The sequence below is a fragment of the Zingiber officinale genome, chromosome 6B, assembly GCF_018446385.1.
Source record: "Zingiber officinale cultivar Zhangliang chromosome 6B, Zo_v1.1, whole genome shotgun sequence".
NCBI classification, from domain to species: Eukaryota; Viridiplantae; Streptophyta; class Magnoliopsida; order Zingiberales; family Zingiberaceae; genus Zingiber; species Zingiber officinale.
In genome coordinates, this window is record NC_055996.1 from 114,839,654 (window position 1) to 114,861,272 (window position 21,619).

The following is a 21,619-nucleotide window of genomic DNA, read 5'->3' on the forward strand; positions in this document are numbered from 1 at the left end:
ACAACCAATCTCTTTGCTGAAACAGGGTATAGTTTCTTATAACTTCACTTCAATATATTAACTACAGCCTTTCTTAAATGCAGGTCTAGAAAAACATCAAGAGTATCTAAACCACCTTCATATAAGACTGGACAAGTCTCAATACTCCCAACAAGATCAAGAGGAGACTTAATTAAGCCTCCAAGTATGTAGATTTCACTCCTAAAAAACTTTAGTATCACTTTTTTCATACCTGTGATCTAGTTGTCTCGCTGAGAATACATTTGCTCATCAACTTCTCTTCCAATAATAAAGGTGCACGGAAAAGCACAAGCCGATCAACAGTGGCTTCATCCAAGCCTTCCAGACGTTGGCAATAGGGAACTTGATGCTGCTACTTAATCAAATCTCATTTATGATAAAATTTCCAGTCGCATTTATTTCACATGTCAAAGATACGTAAACAAATAAAATACATATAATAAGGAAAAAATACGTCTCTAAATATTTTACATTGTAATTGCTATTCTTGTTTATTCTCTTTATCATTATCCTTTTTGATATCACCATTTTTTTAAAAAAAACAAAGATGAAATGTGACTGGAAAAAACATCTCATAACTTAGAGAATGCTTCAACTAAAAAAATAAAGTTGATAAAAAAGACTTGTGAAGGTTAGTGAAAAAGCCAACATAATCTATAGATCAATCAATAATTTGTTCGTACATTTCAATTATACTAAATCCTTGGAATGAAACCACATCATCCTTATTACAAATGTTAATAGTAATTCATAGAAAACAAAATTCTTCCAAATGTGGAGAAGCTGAGGAAGGTATGAACTTTCGAGGTATGATGTCAATACTTACTCCGTTTCCATAAAATCTAGCAAACTTTCATCTTTTCCTGGTGAAACTTTACCACCACGGGTATTTTTCAAAGACCAACGAAGATAAACCCTCAGATGATTCTGCACTGGTATGGTCCTTGTCTATATTTTCAATTGTTAGGATCATCCACTTTGTTTTCTCTGCAAAGGGCAATCACAAGAGAAGTATGAGATTGAACAAGATATACAGACACTTTAAAAAGGGAATCATTTTTTAAGTTGATGCTGCAACGACACTGCACATTAGCATTGCTATCTATCCTAGGTGTGATGGCCAACACAAGTACTACGAATCTTAAGGTCAAACATAAAAAGTATAATAAAAGGCTGAAAATTGAATCCGTAATGCTGAAGAAGTGGCTGACCAGCCAGCTAAATCCACCATGGTCCACGACAGAGGTTGTGCTGTTGGAATATTTACTACACCAAAAATATTCAGAATGAGTAAATCTTGAAATCACAACTGCATTTGGAAAGTAGAGCACGTATTCTTAGGAAATTACATTCACTCAAGGGCACTATTCCTATACCAGGGATAAGCTTCATACTCATGATAATATCCACCACTGTATTACAACTACAAAATAGCACCACTAAAAAATATACAAAGCCGTAATAATAATAAATGCTGAAAATTTTATTAAATATCTTACAATGACACAATAACTAGCAAAATCTCACAGTATGGTCTACAGATAAGTGAAGAATCCCACTGATTGGTCTCGTGAGGGCTCCTACTCAAGTTGATACTACCACCAGTGTTCTGTGGATCACATTCAAACTTAGGGATATTGGCAAAAGAACATTCCGATTAGTTGCTAGATTGTCTGTGTTGATCGTCATGCATTGATAGGCATTGATGTCAAATAATTTTTACAGTATTTCAACCATGTGCAACAGCTTACCTGATGGGCCCTAAACAAGTGTCTTCGAATAAAGAATACAAAGCTCGTTGGCATAATCTCAGATTCTATATGTAGCTCAACATAATGACATAGGGCTATATCTCGAGATGTCACCATGTACCCCAATACGTTGATATATTGTGTGATAAAACCATCATACTGTTAGTCCAACTATATCATATACATTGATGTAACAGGCCATATCTTATAGACCTAAAAGTTACTAGATTTAGGTGCACCTCTGAAGTAGCTCCAAAGTTTTGCTTCGAAACATATCTTAGGGAAGAAATACATAAATGGGGTAGTTTCCTAATATCTTAGGTCTTGGAGATTGCCGATACAATGAAGATTTGATATAGAACAGAACTAATGATTAGCCCTTATTCAGTCTAGACAATAACATAAGAATATATTGAGAACTAGATTCTTCCAACCTAAGCTATTTGTCAGTCTTCAACTTCCCTTCTTAGAATTCAAATCTCCTTAACAATACCACTAGAACTTTTGAAAATAGTAATATCAAGCAAGCCAAACACACAAGGGCAGTGTAGGAATGCTCAATTAGAATAACTTCCATGAATTCATGATCTCTTTATGAAAAGTCTGGCAAGTTTTGCGTTTTTCAAAATATAAAATGGACAAATGTATCTTTATCAGCATTAGGTCTTCAATTATGAATTAAAATATAAACTAAACTATTTCTCAAAATCTTCTGCTCCTGAATAACTAGAGTATCAATACAGGAAAGGACGTCCAAGAATGTATGACTTTTTCCCAAAAGATGCTATATGGTATAGCTTAATAAGCATATAACAACAAGAAGAAAGATCAAAACATAATCCTAAGCAAATATAAGTATTTCTGTGATCTCAAGTGTTTGGATTGAATTTTATTCTCTTTTCTGGGTTCTGTGTAGACACCTAAGATATCTCAATAGCCATTGCACATGCTTTATAAAGCAAAAGTGTATGTTGTGGCAGCATGGCAGTTTGCTAGAACAAGATACTAGGATCTACTATAATTGCAAAGGCACATCTCCTCACATGCTAAGTAAATCAAAGTTAGCAGAAAAGAGAAATCATTATAATGGAAATGGCATCATATCAAAACAGCATGGCAAATAATGGTAAAAGACTAGACCTTGCAGGAGAAGAAACAGTAGCATCCGCCTTCCTCCAAGCATTATCTGCACGGCTCTCCGGTGGTCGTTGAGTCTCATTTGTTGCTTCAAGTCCCTTTCTGCCAAATGAAGAACTTTCAGAGAGAACATCCCGAATCTTGATGGTCTCCAGTTGTTCGTCAATCTTTTTCCAATCCTGCCCCTTCCTTGCTAATACTTCTTCTCGTGGGCGAGCATCTCCAAAGGGGTTTGATCCTTTGCCTCTCTTCTCTATTGGCTGCTTATGCTGCTCCCCTTGAATTTCCTGTTCGCTGTCCTGCTCCTTCCCTGCTAATACTTCTTCTCGTGGGCGAGCTTCTCCAAAGGGGTTGGAACCTTTGCCTCTCTTCTCTATTAGCTGCTTATGCTGCTCCCCTTGAATTTCTTGTTCGCTGTTTCCATCGGGCGCTGGGGAAGAACGAGGCTGCAGCACAAGCCTACGCCTCTCCCCACTATTTCGTTCTGTTTCCCTCCTCTCTGTATCTGGATCAGTAACGAAATCCTTCTTCCTACCCCATGTTTCGGAATCGGCTCCAGCTCCGAAAGATCCCTCCTTGCTGAACATGTCGAACCCCCCTCTCCTCTCCCTGGGCGCATCAAATCCGCTGTTACCTATCCTCCGGGCGTCCACCGGAGGTGCAACGCTTTTGCTCGAGATCCAGCTATCGGATTCGTCCGCCTTAGACTGCGAGTCAAAGAAACCCCCTGTTCCACCCCTCTCCCTCCTCTCGGGCACTAGGGATTTCTTCGCCGCTCCCCAGTCGTCGATCTCGTCGGCACGGGATGGGCCAAGTTCCCTCTCAGATCCACCTCCAGATCCGCCGAAACCTCCTCTCCTCGCATCGTCGGACCCCCTAGACGAACCCCAACGGCTGGGGTCGGAATCCTCACCCGACGCAGCTCGGCCACGGGAACCGCCGGCGCCGTACGATGTGTATCCGAAACCCCTGGAGGATGAGCGCTCGAGCTCCTCGGCAGAGCGCTCGCGCGGGCCGGTAGGGAGGAGGATGAGCTCGTCGGCCGTGAGGCCTTTGGATGAAGAGGAGGATGCGAATCGACCGCCAGTGCCGTGAGCGACGGGTTTCCCGGTAGTAAACTCCGCAAAGGAGATGGGCTGCGCCTTTTTCTTCTTCTTGGATGTCTTAGAGGAAGCGGCGGCAGCGAGGGAGGGGAACTCCTGCTGCGGTTGCTGCGCCAGCGATGCATCGCCGTCATCCTCCTTGCCCATGGAAGCCTCGTGCTCGGCGTCCAAGGCCCACGCGCCTGGTTTCGCCCACGCCGAGACGGAAGACGCCATCGATCTTCTCTGAGTAACCGAGCGAAAGTTTTGGCGGATCGGTAGCAAGCATTCCTTGACTTTATATACAAAGCGAATTAAAAGGATTTCCGAACCGGATTTACCGACTTGTCTCGTTTACACAATTCTATCCCAATAGAAATTCATATTCACATGGGACCCACCTTATTACAAACTCATGATACGTCATTTGCATGTTTGCTGTCTCGAATACTGTGCGCCGTAGGATGAAGCGTGAGGGTGTGAGTGGTGACGTGGCGTCGATAAGGGATCGGATGGGGAATCGGATTCGAGCCGGTAGGTTGGGCGCTATATCAGTGGCTCATTTCTTCTTCTTTCAGCTGACAAAAGGGGGTTTAAGAGTTCGATTAACTCTTAAATGAGTGGATTCTTTCTATCTGCTCCCACCGGAGCCGGTTGAAGACGATGCATGGGCTGTCTTGATGGGAGTGTTTAATTTGGTGGAAACAGATCTAGATCTCTACTTGTCTTCTTCTTTCAGACGGAGATAGAGGAAAAGATTTGATATGGAAGATGCTGTCGAGGGAGCAACGGAGGAGAAGAAAAGGAGGTGCAGGATTGTTCCATGAAAACTTTTTTTTAAGTTGAGTATCCCTACTCTTTGAATTGATTGAAGGAGAACGTTCCCGTCCACTGCAACTTTGCTATCAGAATAAATTATAACAAAAAAATGATTATACTCATCTCAAATAATAATTAGGGGTGTTAGAAATTTTTCTCTGAACGTCCGTCGATGATAATTGATTTATGCCATATTATAACAAATATACCACCCTTTAAATAAGGGAGCATTTCATGAGGTGTTATAGTGCGGCATCGTTGGAAATATCCAAGGACGCTTAATTAATTATAGAAGAGATTTAGCGTTAAAATATATATTTTTTAATTGCCATGGAGTGTTCAAGTCTTTCGGAGAATGGTAGTGTGGTGTGCTGTATACCAAATGGATTATTTGATACCAACCGCTGAGGAAAGAGGGCACCTTGTTTCATGGCATAATGATCATGTCATCCATCCGTTAACGAACATATTGTTGTGCGCTTTCTCCAGAGATGGCCGTCTCTGGCCGGTAGACAAAGTGAGATGGATTTGAATGGCAGACTGTTGGTATAAGAAATATTAGATTATTGAATTTATATTTTGATAATGGTATAAAGAATTTAAAGGTAAGTTGTCTTATTATTTAATAATTATGAGTGAATTTGTAGGAAAGTTTTATGTGTATTTAGACAAAAATCTTTATGGATACTAGGTAGATGGAAAATCCTAAGGGAAGATAACCTTAGATCTTAGAGGGAGGTAACTCTAGGTCCGAGGGGATGGTAACCTTAAGTGGAAAGTTTTGATAGGTCGTGAACTTTGGGCAAAATCCTAGAGTTGAGAACTTTAGGTGAAAATCGTGGTGGTCACGGATCAGGTGAAAGTCTGGACGGGTCGTGGAGCGGATGGCCAGTATGAAAATCTGAAGTCTCGAACGTTGAGCAAAAGTTCAGTCGGTCTGGAGGACCGATCTGACAAAAGGTAAACTCTCTTGAGAGGAGTAGGTGAGGACGCATTCTCCAAAGAGGGAACAGTAGACATTGGTTCGACCTAGGATTTCTAGTGAAATTCGAAAGTTAGAACCGGACAGTTCGAAGACTATCAAAAGTCATATATTACTTTTCTATTATTTGTTATTTGTCTAATTCTGTTTTGCAGAGAAACTAATAATTGTGCAGGGTTAGTTTCGGCTTTGATCGGTCGACCGAACTGGAGATCGGTCGACCGAACCTCCAAGCAAATAGATTAGATTCCAACGAGTTGATCGGGTTCGACCAAGGGATCGCTCGACCGAACCTGGGGTTCAGTCGACCTAATAGTGCATAGGCATCGGCGTGGTTAAGCTGAGTTGATTGGACCAGATGAGCTAGGAATCGATCAACCGAACGGCAGGATCGGTCGACCGAACGAAGACTCTTATCCAAGTAGAAGCATGTGGGCGAGAAGTTAGGCAGGTTCAAAAGGTTCGGTTGACCGAACACCTGGATCGGTTGACCGATTAAAGACTGATCCCAAGATTAGTGGATCTAGATCAGGTTTGGCTCGGCTATAAAAGGAGGGTCGACTAGTAGCTTCGGGCAACACTTACAACACATTCAGAATGATCAATTGAGAATAATTCGAGCTCTTGTGCACACTCCGGAAACGTCTAAATGCTGCTTCCACGACGACCAAGCCAGAAGATTGATTTCACCAAGTCGTCGGTAACAAGTTGTATTTCAATATTTGTAAAGCTTCTTAGTTGTACTTGTTCTTTGTAAAGACTTTTTGGATCTATAGTGATTGCCCAACGAAAGCGATCAACGATCGCGGGTCTTGGAGTAGGAGTCGCACAGATTCCAAACTAAGTAACCAAAAGTGTTAGCGATTGTTCTCTTGTTTCTTTTTATCTTTCGCTGCGTTTACTTTGTATTTTCCGAAACGAGTGGAAAAGTCACAAGTGCTATTCACCCCCCTCTTCTCTAGCATTGTAACGACCCGTCTCCTACTGGCTAGGCTGTAAGGCCGATCGTTACATTATGCTGTGCTAATTCATGTGCGGAAAGCTTATCTGATTTAAATTTTTGCTGAACTAATGAATATGCTTCTGTTAATCACTATACCATCTGAACTTAATGTTTAAACTACCTCTTGAATTGCTGTGGCTATGCTAGGAGGGGTGTTCTAGGTTTTTACTATCATCCGGGGCTGAACTAAGGTGTTTTCAACTAGTACTAGGCCTCTGATCGATCCACAGATCGATCCAGCGTGCTACTGTGCACGGGGACTAATTTGGATCGATTGGCTGATCGATCCAGGTTGGGCAATCGATCCAGTGATCGATTCCAGACCCTACTGTATGCGGGAACTAGCGTCTGGATCGATCGGATGATCAATCCAGTATGTCCAATCGATCCAGTGATTGATTCAACGACGCGCTGTACGCGGGTTCAGCTCGGATCGATCGGCTGATCGATCCACAAACCTTCTATTCACGACAGAATGCGACTGGATCGATCGGCTCATCGATCCAGAAGCTTACTGTTCGCAGAACCAGGCTCCCCAATCGATCCGCTGATTTCGCAGCAAAGCTCTGATTTCAGCACTGTTTCGTGCCCAAATCACATGTACAAACTCTAAACTAACTGAAATGCATTCTAACATCAAATACCTAGCATTCTAAACATGGCATGGTGCATATTTCACTAGTTCATGACTTTTAAGCAAACTGAAATGCGAAAACTAAAAAATAACAAGGTTCTAATAGTTAGACTTGTTAAATCCCTGAGATCTTCATTCCAAACTCCTTTTTCACACACATATCTTCGTTGCATTGACCTCCAGCCTCCGCTAGTCTATATTTCCTTTACCTTTATCTGCAGTATAAGGAAAAGAGTATCTGTAAGCTTGAGAGCTTAGTAAGAAACCATCTACCTCACAAAACATGCATACGATGCAATGTATGCTTTTTAAAACATGTTATTGAAATCTATGCTGAACATGTTAAAGCATGGCATGACATACTATCATACAAAACAGAGAATCAAAACTGATCATAGAACTGTCACATGTATCAATAAAAAGAGCTAAACTAAAGCATGAACTGTGCTACACTGAAACTAAGCTAGAACTGAAATTAAACTGTATACACAACTGATTTGTGAGTTTTGGAAACTATTTATCATAAATAGATTAAAATACATAATCATGCTGCTGGTGCTATGCGCGCATCCCTAACTAGACCCGGGTTTGCAAGTCCCGAATTTAGTAGGGTTTACTAGGTTATCTAAACCTAGGGACGACTGTTGGAGCCCAACCCAATGGATATCTAATCCAGTACAGTGCCACTGCTAAAATAAAATACTGGTTATAGCTAAATTCTTCTTATTTTTCTATTTTTAGGTTATCTGAACCTAGAGCTAGGTTGTCTGAACCTAGAGGCGACTGTGGGAGCCCACCCATTGGACCGTAGTCCCATAAAAACTGTAATAAAACTGGACATGCTATAAAAATACTTCTATTGCATTTACTGAGCTATTACAATGCTTAAGTTGCATTTTAAATGAGCTGCACCTACTATCGAGCACTTGGTATGCGCTATTGCTCACCCTATGTGCCAAAAATCCATATACTACTAAACTAAAGCATGAAATCATACGAAAGCTACTTATACTATAGGTGAGGAGTTTCTTACCTCCTGCGCTAGTTTTCTTACAATTCTAATCGCTAAATTTCCGGAGAAGACGATCCTTTCGACGATCTTCTCGCGTCTATGCGTTCCTCTCGCGGAGGGGAGTGTTCTTGTGCTGAAGTCATCGCCGGAAGGTGCTCCTATGGCCCTTGGAATGGAACCCTAGGTTCCTTGGTCTTGGGCGCCGAGAGGGTGAGGGAGAGGGGTCGGCGGTGTGTGAGGGTTTGAGGGAAAAGTTTTTCTCGTTTAAGAAAATAACAATTCCTCACTTAAATTCCCTATTTATATTAAGTGGGTAATTCGACCCAACTCAAATATAAATATAATTGTTCCCCTTTCCTTTCAGCACGGCCCTGCTGGGTTCACTTGGTTACTAAAGCTATCTAAAGGTTATCGGACCCGATAGGTCCCGGGTTCGATTCCCGCTTAAGCTATTTTACGTTTATATTTCTTTTTGTTACTTCCGCTACTCTAAAAATTCCATAAAAATATCCTAAAATTCCAAAAAAATCATAAACTATTTCTAAAATTGATTTAAGAATTTTCGGGCGTTACAATCCCCCATACCTTATAAAAAGTTCGTCCTCGAACTTAGAATAACTCTGGGTACTTCTGTCTCATACTAGCTTCTGTCTCCCATGTTGCCTCTTATGTGGTGTGATCTTGCCAAATGACTTTTACTAATGGTACCTCCTTGTTCCGTAATTTCTTAATTGCTCGATCTATTATCTGAATAGGCCGACTATCATAGCTGAGGTCTTCGCGGACTGGTACCGACTAGGGCTCAATCACTTGGGTGACATCTGGGATATGCTTCTTCAGCATAGAGACATGAAATACATTATGGATGGCTGACATCTCCTGTGGTAGCTCTAGCTCATATGCTACCTTGTCAACTCTTTTAGTGATAAGGTATGGTCCCACATATCTGGGACTCAATTTGCCCTTTTTCCCAAAACGCATTACTCCCTTCATGGGAGCCACTCTGAGGAATACTGAATCCCCAACTGAAAACTCTAATAGTCTGCGCCGTGTATCAGCATAGCTTTTCTGGCGGCTCTGAGTTGTCTCTATCCTCTGGCGGATCTGCTGTATAGCTGCTGTGGTATCTGCTACTAGATCTGTCTGAAGTTCTAGTTCTTTCTGTTCACCACTCTCATACCAGCAGATTGGAGATCTACACCTCCGCCCGTAGAGAGCCTCGTAAGGTGTCATACCGATAGTGGCATGATAGCTATTGTTGTATGCAAATTCTGCTAAACTCAGATATTTGCACCAACTTCCCTTGAAGTCTAGGGCACATGCTCGGAGCATATCTTCGAGTACCTGATTCACTCGCTCCGTCTGACCATCTGTCTGAGGATAGAAAGCTGTGCTAAATTTCAACTTAGTGCCCAATGCTGACTGTACACACTCCCAGAAGTGTGATGTGAATCGACTGTCTCTGTCTGAAATAATGGTCCGTGGGACTCCATGTAGTCTGACGATCTCCTTGAGATACAACTGAGCTAGCTGCTCCATGGAGTAGGATATCCTGATAGCTAAGAAGTGGGCTGATTTAGTCAACCTGTCGACTATTACCCAGATGGCATCGTAACCATTCGTGGTTCTGGGTAAGCCCACTATGAAATCCATAGAGATGTCTTCCCACTTCCATTCTGGGATCTGAATAGGCTGCAGAACTCCTCCTGATCTCTGATGTTCTGCCTTGACCCTCTGATAGGTCAGACAGGTGCTAACATATCTAGCGATGTCTCTTTTCATCCCGGGCCACCAAAAACATTTCTTTAGATCTTGGTACATCTTGGTGGAACCTGGATGCATCGCATAAGGAGTCCTGTGAGCCTCGTCTAAAATCTTCCTCTTTAGTTCCTCCTGATCTGGAACACAGAGTCTGTCACCGAAGTATAATACCCCACTATCGGACACTCTGAATTCTCTACTTTCTGATTCTGCTAACCCTTGCTTGATTTTCTGAATTTCAGGATCCTGCTCCTGAGCTGTCTGAATGTCACAAAGCAGGTTAGATGCTAATATCATAGTAGAGAGTTGTCCTACTATAAGTTTGAGACCAAAATCTGTGATCTCTTTCTGTAGGGGCGGTGACATGGATGCTAGGGATAGTAAGGTAGCATCGGACTTTCTGCTAAGTGCATCTGCCACCTTATTGGCTTTTCCTGGGTGGTAGAGAATATCTATGTCATAATCTTTGACCAGCTCAAGCCATCTACGCTGTCGCATATTCAGATCCTTCTGAGTGAAGAAGTACTTCAGACTCTGATGATCTGTATACACTCTGCACTGAGCTCCATACAAGTAATGTCTCCAAATTTTGAGGGCGAACAATACTGCTGCAAGCTCAAGGTCATGAGTAGAGTAATTTTTCTCATATTCCTTGAGTTGTCTGGAGGCATAGGCGATCACCTTGCCATTTTACATCAGTACTGCTCCTAGTCCCAACTTAGAGGCGTCACTATAAATATCAAAGCTGTCGGTGTTGGCTGGTAGAGTCAAAATGGGAGCACTGATCAATCTCCTCTTTAACTCGTTGAAGCTGTTCTCACAGTCCTCTGTCCACTGAAATTTTCTGTTCTTCCTTGTGAGAGATGTCAGTGGGGAGGCTATTCTGGAGAAGTCCTCTACAAACTTTCTGTAATAACCTGCTAGTCCCAAAAAGCTCCTGATCTCACTGGCACTCTTGGGTCTTTTCCAGTTACTCACAGCTTCTATTTTACTGGGGTCTACCATGATACCCTCCTTTGAGATGATGTGACCCAGGAAGGACACCTGATCTAACCAAAATTCACATTTCGTGAACTTGGCGTACAGCTGATTCTGCTGAAGAGTCTGCAATACTATTCTCAGGTGCTCTGTGTGTTCTTCCTGAGTTCCTGAATAGATAAGAATGTCATCGATAAACACAATAACAAATCTATCTAGGTAGTCCCTGAATACTCTGTTCATGAGGTCCATGAAATTAGCTGGAGCATTTGTCACGCCAAAGGGCATGACTACGAACTCATAATGTCCGTATCTAGTCCTGAATGCTGTCTTGGGTATATCCCCTTCTTTAACTTTTACCTAATGATAACCTGATCTGAGGTCTATCTTAGAGAACACTGTTGCTCCCTTTAGCTGATCAACCAGGTCATCTATTTTAGGAAGAGGATACCTGTTCTTGATGGTGACTTGGTTCAGTGCCCGGTAGTCTATGCACAGGCGCATGCTCCCGTCCTTCTTCTTCACGAACAATACAGGCGCTCCCCATGGTGAGTGACTAGGGCGTATGAAACCTTTGTCAAGCAGCTCTTGTAATTGCTTCTGAAGTTCCTTCAGTTCTGTTGGAGTCATGCGATAAGGTGCTTTGGAGATAGGATTCGTACCGGGAATGAGTTCTATCTCAAATTCAATCTCCCTGTCTGGTGCTAGGCCTGGTAACTCTTCAGGAAAGACTACTGGGTAGTCACATACGACTCGGACCTCTGCTAGCTGTTGGTCCTTGTCCTGACAGGCATTGACTACATGCGCTACAAATTTCGTACATCCTGAATCCATTAATTTCTGTGCTTTTAGAGCTGAGAGAAATTTCTTCGCTTTTCTCTTTGGTCCTCCGATGTACTTGAATTGTACTTTTGCTTCAGGTTTGAATACAACTTTCTGTTTACGACACTCTATACAGGCACTGTATCTGATTAGGAAGTCCATTCCAAATATGACATCATAATCAGTCATATCTAGCACTATCAGATCACAAAAGAGTTCTCTGTCTGCTATAATGATTGGCACTGCCCGGAGCCAGTGCGTGGACGCCATAATTTCTCCTGAAGGTAGTGTCGTCAAAAACTGACTACTGAGTACCTCTGGGGGTATCGCTAACTTTTCGGAAAACGTCCTGGATATATAAGAATGGGTTGCCCCAGTATCGAATAAGACAGTTGCACTTTGCTGTAAAATACTAATCTGACCTGTAACAACTGTCGAGGCATTCGCTACGTCTTCTCTGGTTAAGGAGTAGATCCTTGCATTCGTCATAGCTGGAGGGGCTTCTAGTCTGCCCTGGCTGATGTGTGGACCATCTAACATGGCTGCATCTGATGTAGCTGTGCTGGCTGTCCTCCATACTGTATCGGCTATGGTTGAGGAAGACTTGTCTTGTTCGGGCATTGCTTAGCCATGTGCCCTTCCTGTCCACATTCAAAGCATCCTCGTGCGCCCTTGCGACAAATTCCTGGGTGAAATTTCCCACAAGTAGCACATTTGGGATAACTAGGCTGTTTGCTAGCTGGTCCTCCCTTTGGGTAACTCCCTGGTTTGCGCTTGTTGCTGGAGTTCCCTTTCCAGTTAGAGTTGTGGCCCTGTTGTTTCTGAGTACCTGAGCCTCCTTGCCCTTTGGACTCTGAGAGGACTTGCTTCTACTGCTTGATATTATTCTGATAGTGCTCGGTAGTCAGAGCACTGCTGACTAGTTCTTCGGTGGTTTGGGGCCTATGAACGCTGCCAGCCACGTTCATTGCTATTTCCGGCCTCAGCATCTTGAGCATCAACCGGACTCGTTCTTTTTCTGTGCTGACTAGTTCGGGGCATAGACGAGTCAGTCTATTAAATTTCTTCACGGCTTCCTTAACTGATAGGTTGCCCTGACGAAACTCAGTGAACTCGTCGTAGTGACGGTTTGTGACACGCATGTGAAAGAACTCCTAGAAGAATTCTTTCTCGAAGTTAGCTCATGTCATCTGGTCCACTGGGCGCTTCGCTCTAATTCTCTCCCACCACATACGTGCATCTCCTGTCAAGCAAAAGGAGGCGCACTTCACCTTTTCATGCTCTGGCCAGTCCAGAAGCTCCATCGTACTCTCCAGTGTTTTGAACCAGGCTTGAGCATCCCATGGTTCACTGGTGCCTGAGAAGTTCTCGAGCTTGACTCTCTGCCACTGGATCAGATAGGCTTCTCGCTTTGCCTCTGCTGCTGGGGCTACTGGTGCTGTAGGCTGGACTGGTGGAACCTCTATAACTACTGGGGTTGCTATGTTTGGTTCCGGGGTAACAGTGGGGGTATTCTGCTGATTAGCCTTTAAGGTGGCTATCTCCTATTGTTGTTCTGCTAGCTGCTTCTGTAACCGAGCCACTACTGCTGTAAGGTCTGGGGGAGGCACTGAACTGCCTGCCTCATGCTGGGGCTCAGTAGCTGGTGCCCTTCTAGCTGGGCGTCCTCTTGCCATTTCTAAAGGAACAAAGGACATACATAACTAAATGTTCATGTCACATAGCTAATACTATCATGTTTGTTACTATTACAGATAAGCATACTTTAGTTATCTACAAACAAGAAAGCAATAAACATAGCAAAGTGAGAGGTATTCTTACTTGGAAGCTGCAGGTTCAATGCTGATGTGTGTGTAGGAAGTATGGAACTTTCTGCTCTGATACCACTCTGTAATGACCCGCCTCCTACTGGCTAGGCTGTAAGGCCGAACGTTATATTATGTTGTGCTAATTCATGTGCGGAAAGATGATCTGATGAAAATTTTGCTGAACTAATGAATATGCTTCTGTTAATCGCTATACTATCTGAACTGGATGTTTAAACTACCCCTTGAATTTCTGTGGCTATGCTAGAAGGGGTGTTCTAGGTCTTTGCTGTCATCTGGGGCTGAACTAAAGTGTTTTCAGCTAATACTAGGCCTCTAATCGATCCACGGTTCGATCCAGCGTGCTACTGTGCACGGAGACTAACCTGGATCGATCAGCCGATCGATTCAAATTAGTCTCCGTGCACAGTAGCATGCTGAATCGATCCGTGGATCGATTAGAGGCCTAGTATTAGCTGAAGACACTTTAGTTCAGCCCCAAATGACAGCAAAGACCTAGAACACCCCTTCTAGCATAGCCACAGGAATTTAAGGGGTAGTTTAAACATCCAGTTCAAATAGGGATTAACAGAAGCATATTCATTAGTTCAGCAAAATTTTCATCAGATCAGCTTTCCGCACATGAATTAGCACAGCATAATGTAACGATCGACCTTACAGCTTAACCAGTAGGAGGCGGGTCGTTACAAGCATATTATCGATCCTACACAAACTGCTCTGAGACTTAAGTTAAGATTTACTTGATGTAATATATGGGAAAACCAAATAGATGCAGAAGGAAAGCATATGGTCTAGAATTTAAAATTAGGGATCCATTGCCATTATCTTCATGGGCATTTATATAACTATCAAGAGAGCATCTCCACATCAGTTATTATAGAGTGTGTTCTTCTATCTTCTTCATATAAGCAAGTAAAGGTACCAAACGATAACTGTTAGTTGTCTTATCATTTACTAACTGCTATGCGTTTGGGGGAGACCAGATCTAATAATTTTATAACTATCTTTTTATTTATCCAGTGATACGTGTTCTAGAGTATTTGTAAAGAAATGATTCTCAATGATGGATTGCAGGGTTGCAAATAAAGTTTCACATTGAAAATACATGGAAAAGATCATAAATTTATAAGAAAAAAATATCTCCATTAGCATGAGACCTTTTGGGTAGAGCCCAAGAGAAAAATCATGAGGGCTTAGGCCCAAAGTGGACAATATCATACTATTTTAGAGATATCTAATCTCTTTTAGTCCTAACAATTGGTATCATAACTAGGTCACTCAGAATTGGTGAAACCACCAATCGAGCAGGGGTTCCTTTTTGAGCATCTTTCATTTTTTCCCTCCATTTTTTTTTAAAATTCACTTTTATTTTTTCACCATTAGTCAGAGTTGGTGAAATATCATATTTAGCAAAATTTATCATAATATTTTATATTATTACTTTATATTATTTTATTATTTTTTTTAAAATTCGTGAAACACTCTTTGTTTATTTTTCTCCAGCACTATTAATCCAAGACCAAGTCTTGGGACATTTATCAATTTTTTGTGTGTGCAAGATTTTTTTAAATAGCCCACCAAGAAGGCTACAGCACCGTCCGTCCACCTTTTTTCTTTGGTAAAGACTTCGGGTACTGAAAAAGCCGAATGGAGTACCACCTCAAGACCCAAGTGGAGATGTAAATCATAATCCAACCAGATTCACATTTTCCATCGAAGATAGAGTACTCGTCCCCTACAACAAATGGAAAGCACCAACCTGTAAGAAGATTGAAGCTGATGCAAAGGCGACCCAGACCCTCCAATGTGGCTTAACCAAAGAAGAGTTAAACATGGTCGACCCCTTCAACAACACCAAATAATTATGGGAAAAGCTAATCAAGATGCACGAGGACACCTCCGACACTAAGGTAAGCAAACGAGACTTAATTTTGAATAAGCTATACAATATTAAAATGCAGGATGGTGAGTCGGTGAGTCAACTACACGCTCGGACCACCAAAATTCATCTCTTCACCAAGCTAGAGTGTGAAGATTACACAGGCCTACATCACGGTCCGGGCAGTCAGAAGCGGATAACTTTTGCCTATCAACTTTTAACGAGAGCACACCACGTCAGTACGGTCCCAACCCCTGGCAGGGGGTTCAGACGCCCGGAATAGTCTATAAAAGTAGCCTTCGACCAATGGCTTCAAAACGACATTCCAAACAGCTTCTGCTTCTACGTGCTGCTAAAAAAACACCTCCATGATGCTCAGAAATTGCTCTAATAATGACTACGCTGAAGATTACATTCTCCAAAGTTGTCGGTATTCTTTACTTTTCTAATTACTCGTAACCATTTGAAATTGTACTTGTACTCTTTACAATTGATTAGTGATTGCTCATCGAAAGCACTCTTACGTGTGGACCTTGGAGTAGGAGTCGCCACAGGCTTCGAACCAAGTAAATCTTGACGAGTTAGCATTACTTTTGTTTTCTTTTCTATATTCCGCTGCTTTCTTTCGATTGTTCTTCGATTGTTTAAAACGAACGTGAAAGCCACGAGCGCTATTTATCCCCCTTTAGCGCAATGATCCTACAATTGGTATCAGAGTTGGGACTACTAGAAGGTCTAACTGTTAATTGTGCACAAAAGCTATGGTCTAATTGAGCCATATGAGTAGAATATTGACCTCGAACAAAGGAGGTGGGGGCTCCTGTGTCCGAATCAAGAGGACTAGAGACCAGGCAGGAAGTCTTAGTTGCGGCTAGGTAAGGATGTCCAAGTAGGTCGGGTGGACCGAGGGGCAGGAAGACCTGGTGGGTCGAGGATCAGACGTGGGAAGTCGTGGTCCTTCGTTTGAGGGGCGATTGTTGGGTTGCAAGATTGCAAACAAAGTCCCACATTGAAAATACATGGAAAAGATCATAGATTTATAAGAAAAAGACATCTCCATTGACATGAGACCTTTTGGGTAGAGCATAAAATAAAATCATGAGGAATTAGGCCTAAAGTGGACAATATCATACTATTGTGGAGATATCTAATCCCTTTTGGTCCTATACTCTCGTACCTTTGATAGGTCATGTAGAGTATGAACCTAATTTGAGAATGAAGAAATGAAGAATCGATGTTGGTGTTGAGTAATCTTGAGAGTATACGATGTTTGCGGCTGAGACCGAGTCATAAGCGATGTCGATGACTAATGCCAAGCCAAATAGGTGACGACTAATGCTGAGCCAAGTCGAGCCGAGCCGAGCCGAGCCGAGCTATGTTGGTAGGGTTATAAACGAGTCGAGCTTTGGGGTGTTCAAACTTATTTGATAAGGTAACCGAACCAAGCCAAGCCGGGCTTAAAATGAACCAAGCTTTTGAAATGATTGTTTAAACTTGGTTTAGTTTATTTTTTATAAGCTTAAGTTTGTTTGAAACTTTACTTGAGTTTGATTCGAGTTTGGTTCGAGTTTGGTTCGTTTACATGTTATTGAGTTTTCAATTTAATCTTCTTTGATTGTTTGAAACTTTTAGTTGTTTGATTAATTATTGAGTTTGATAATTTAAACTTATTTAATTATTTTATTTTTATTTAATAATTTATTTAGTATACTGAAAAGAGTTTTATTAATAAATATGATTTATGAATGTTATTTATGAACGTTGTTCATAAACGTTGTTCACGAATGTTATTCATAAACGTTAACGAGCTGAACATATATGTGTTTAAACTTATTTATTTAGTTTAACGAGTTATTTAAATTTAATTATTTAATTAATTTTATATATATTGAACGAACATAAAAATGTTTACCAAATTGAATACTAAACTTGTTGATAAATACTTAATTTATTATAGCCTTATGAGTCGGGAGCTTAGACCTACTCTCAATCAATCTTAGATCTCTAAAACAAGCACTAAGCTGGTTCAACCAAGTCTCAGTCTTATTCGAGGAGACTTCCATTCATTTCCATTTTGATTTTAACCGACAGATGAATGACTTTTTGTACCGTGTTGCTGCATTGAAGCTGGCTGCTTTTACCGACACTAAAATTGTGTACGATAGTCTTGAAGCATGCAAATCACTTTAAGTTGGTCAATGAGTTAGTCAGATTATCTTGTAAATATAATTTTTGCTCCAATAGTTATGTGAGATGTGCCAATCAGTTTGCGGTTTAGATGGTAAGGAAAGCTAAATAAAATCAATGTGAATAAAAAAACCAAAGAATGATTTAATATGAAAAATCAACACGCGAGTATTTTGATCAACTCCTTCGAGATACCAGAAAAACTGCTCTAAAATCTTTGAACAGAACAAGCTGAGGCCTGATTTTCAATGGAAAAAAAGCATCTAAAACAGAAGGCGCTGGATATGTAAGAGAACAATCAACACCCTGGATCCAGTTCCCTTAAATGAATTGGAATGACTTCAATTTCCAAATCAACGACACGTGTAGTTGCAATCTAATAATTAAAAGAGAAATGATGTACCTCTCGAAACCTAATCTTGAAATCTCATCTCGACCAATGTGGACTCCTGCATGGACACTTCTATGTCAGCACCAAAAACTTAAGTTTTTTCTCTCTGCCGCATCTCCCCGCGCTCATTTCTCTCCGCCTCCTTGTCCTAAATCTCTTCGGCTCATTTCTTTACCTCCCTGTCTTAAATCTCTCTGTGCCCATCGAACCCTGATGAACCATCCTTCTTCTCCCAATCCTCTCCTGCCCTAAATCTCCCTTCCTTCGTCTCTTCAAAGATATCGACGAAATCCTACTTCCCACAACGAAGGATTCCGCCAATGAATCCAGGTATGAGGTATTTCTATGAGTGTTCGAATGAATTACGCTAGTTTCCTTAGCTGATTTTACAAATTTTGCATATTTTTTTTGTCCAAATTGACATTTTTTTTTGTTTGGTTCTCAATGTTACGTTGCTCGATTTTCTTCTTTTTAACTGCTCGGTTCGTCCCAAGATAACTGCTGGGTTCGACTCTCCTTGCAAGGTACATACTTTGAACATTTCAAAGAAGGTAATCTATATTTACCATATAAATTATGAAAAGACATTGTGTGTTTAGGGTGGAAATTCAAGATTTACCGTATATCATTTTACTCACTCAAAAGTAGGAGTTTTCTATTTTTTTTAAAAAAGAAGAAGTTATTAATGTGGGTGGAGATTGTAGGAAATGGTGAAAGTGAGAATGTGGGAACATGTCCACGTTCCCCACTATTTTTAATGGAAAAGTCCATTATATCCCTGGATTATTTCCTTTTATAAGGGGTGCATCTAAGGATCATTCTGCAGTAGGAGGAGAGATAAGAAAGAGAGAAGGAGAACATTTGAAGCGGTGGGATTTGGTTCGTGAAATTGTGGAATGCTTTCCGATCCTGTGATCGTTCTTCCGACAGCGAGTTTTACCGACGTCGATTGCAAATCTACAGGAGATAACTGTAAGCATTTACTGTTTGTCGTTTTAATTCGTATCCATGCATTTGGAATAATCTACAATGGTATCAGAGCCCAAGTTAGTTCTAAATGCATGTACGATATCCTGTTTAAAATCGATGCCCTCTTGTTTGCTGCCACTCCGATTGATTTTGTTGCCTATCGTCAACACGATGGCAATATCGCGTCCATGTCGCGATCTGTCTCAATTGCCGACACCATAGGCCTCAAGGAACACCCACATAAATTGTCTCTGATTTTGGCCAGTGACTGTGTTCATGGTTGCCTCCCACATAGGCCTTGCGTCATTAGAGGACACTGGTGGCAACGATCCATGGCCAGCGACATTTAGGTTGGCCGGCGGCGTGTTCGAGGTGACCCCTTGCAATTTTTGCACAGCGTTCGTCGTTGTGAGGTTGGCTGCAGAGGGGAGGCGATGTGCGGCGACCAATGTTCGTCGCTGTGAGGCGGTGTGCAACGTGGGTTCGTGGTGGAGAAAAGTGCTGGTGGCGGCATATAATGTGGAGAAACAGTAGATTAGGGTTCACGACAGAAACTTTTTTTTATTATTTAATGCATGCAGTGAATAATGGCATGGAAATATGCATGATTAAAAGGGAAAAACGTATCATGTCTACCCAATTGAATTTGATGCATGCATAAATTTAATTACGTGCTAAGTTCAAGTTGAATGCAATGAATTTTATTCACTTGAATGCAATGATTTTATTTAATGCAATGAAGTTTGTTCGCTTAAACTGGTTCAACTTTAAATGGGCTTGATTTAAAGATAATTAGAACTAGACCCGGGGTAAACTAAACCATTAGTTAGTTTAGTCGAACTATATTGGTCCAATCAAACATTAGTTGGTTTAACTAAATCAATTTGATCTAATCAATTTGGGTTGATTAATTAGATTTGGACCAAATATGATCAAATGACCAGATTTATTCTAATGGGTCAAATTTGATCAAATGATTAAATTTGTTCTAATCGGTCAGACTTAAACCAATGAATATTGGTTTGATCAAACGGACCTGAGTTTGATCAATAAGTCTAAAATTGGTAGAACTTAGATCAAACAGTAACAGAACATAGGTACAAAAATCCCTATCTAATTAGATTAGTTCTAATTAAGGACAATGGACCAAACTTAGCATCTGGATCCATAATCAACCAATCGAATGGGTCTGACCAATTAGATCATTTCTAATTGTCGACTTAAACTCCTAAAAATCGAGAAGATTTATTTTTCTTGATTTATTATATTGATACTATGCCTGTATAAATTGAAATAAGTCGATTTTGGACTGGTTAGTCGGTTTTGTACTGACTTATTTAATTTTAATTTTTTTTCAGATGGCTAGTCGTGATTTACGACAACATAAGCCTTGAGAGGAGATCAAGGAGCTTGATTTCGACCCGGTTCAAGGACTCAGATGACTTATTGGTCGACTCAATCGGTTGTTCTGGAAACTTGAGCGAGAAGAGTTTCCAGTCCAAGACACACACAGAAGATGGGCTCTGGTCTATTAACTGCCAGAAAATCGTAGACAGATAGCATTCCAACTTTGGGATGATTATGATGGGCACATCTCGTATTCAGAGATGTATAGACAATTGCTTCATTTCTATTGGGGGTCCTGAAGATCTAGAGGAGGATCCAGATGAATCTGAAGAGGATTAAGAAGATCCTGAAGATCCAGAGGAGGATCCAGATGAATCTGAAGAGGATTCAGAAGATCCTGAAGAATCGAGAATCTTGAAGCTGTCCTGCCTGAGATTACCCCAAATGAGTCCAGGCTGAAAGGGATAATGTTGGCCACTGCACTAGTGTCTGTCCTAGTGGGAGTGGTAGTAGCCTATCTAGTTTACTAGAGTTCTGTTATTGTTATTTTTCATTATGTGTAAACAATTTTAGTCTATTTCGTTCATGTCAGTCGGTTATATGTTAACAATATGCAGCATAATTTTATATTAATGATATGTTCATTTATTTATGTTGTTTGCTTGACATGATGGATGATTAGTTCATTTTTATTAAATAATCAGTTCATTTAATTAAGTAATCATGATTTATTAAATGATCATTTCATTTAATTAAAGAAATTATGATTTTATAAATGATTAGTTCATTGGTTGGGATGTATGTAATAGAATTGATCAATATTGATTTGATTGGTCATACGAATAATGAGTGAAAACATTGTTGTCACTTGATTTTGTAAACCAACTCAAATTAATATTGAGTCAATCATAAATTGTATACATATGAATTACACTGAATACTAAATAATGTATTTATTTATGATAGATTATGACAACCAAAAATATTATAGCTGAACTCAACAAAGGTGAAAAACTTA

The 21,619-nt window shown here is 40.9% G+C and overlaps 1 protein-coding gene across 3 annotated transcripts; it reads right to left on the reverse strand.

Annotated features, from left to right (window-relative positions):
* Positions 1-653: 653 nt before the first annotated feature.
* LOC121989044 (eukaryotic translation initiation factor 4B3-like) lies at positions 654-4,274 on the reverse strand. Of its 3 annotated transcripts, XM_042542853.1 has the most exons (3): positions 2,913-4,274; positions 1,233-1,287; positions 654-1,008 (listed from the first exon to the last, which is right to left on the reverse strand). In XM_042542853.1, exons 1-3 carry the CDS (start codon positions 4,226-4,228, stop codon positions 991-993), a joined length of 1,389 nt encoding a protein of 462 aa, XP_042398787.1. In that variant the 5' UTR covers positions 4,229-4,274; the 3' UTR covers positions 654-990. The 3 variants fall into 3 exon arrangements, with proteins under 3 accessions (XP_042398787.1, XP_042398786.1, XP_042398788.1); XM_042542852.1 differs by having other exon boundaries at positions 654-1,287; XM_042542854.1 differs by lacking the exon at positions 1,233-1,287 and having other exon boundaries at positions 2,913-4,273.
* Between the last annotated feature and the right edge of the window lie 17,345 nt (positions 4,275-21,619).

Excerpts from the sequence above, each read along its gene's own strand:
- LOC121989044 (XM_042542852.1), bottom strand. The coding sequence starts at position 4,228 with ATGGCGTCTTCCGTCTCGGCGTGGGCGAAACCAGGCGCGTGGGCCTTG. Across the intron at positions 1,288-2,912 it reads ACTGTTTCTTCTCCTGCAAG|TAAATATTCCAACAGCACAA; the intron begins GTCTAGTCTTTT and ends TTTTTGGTGTAG.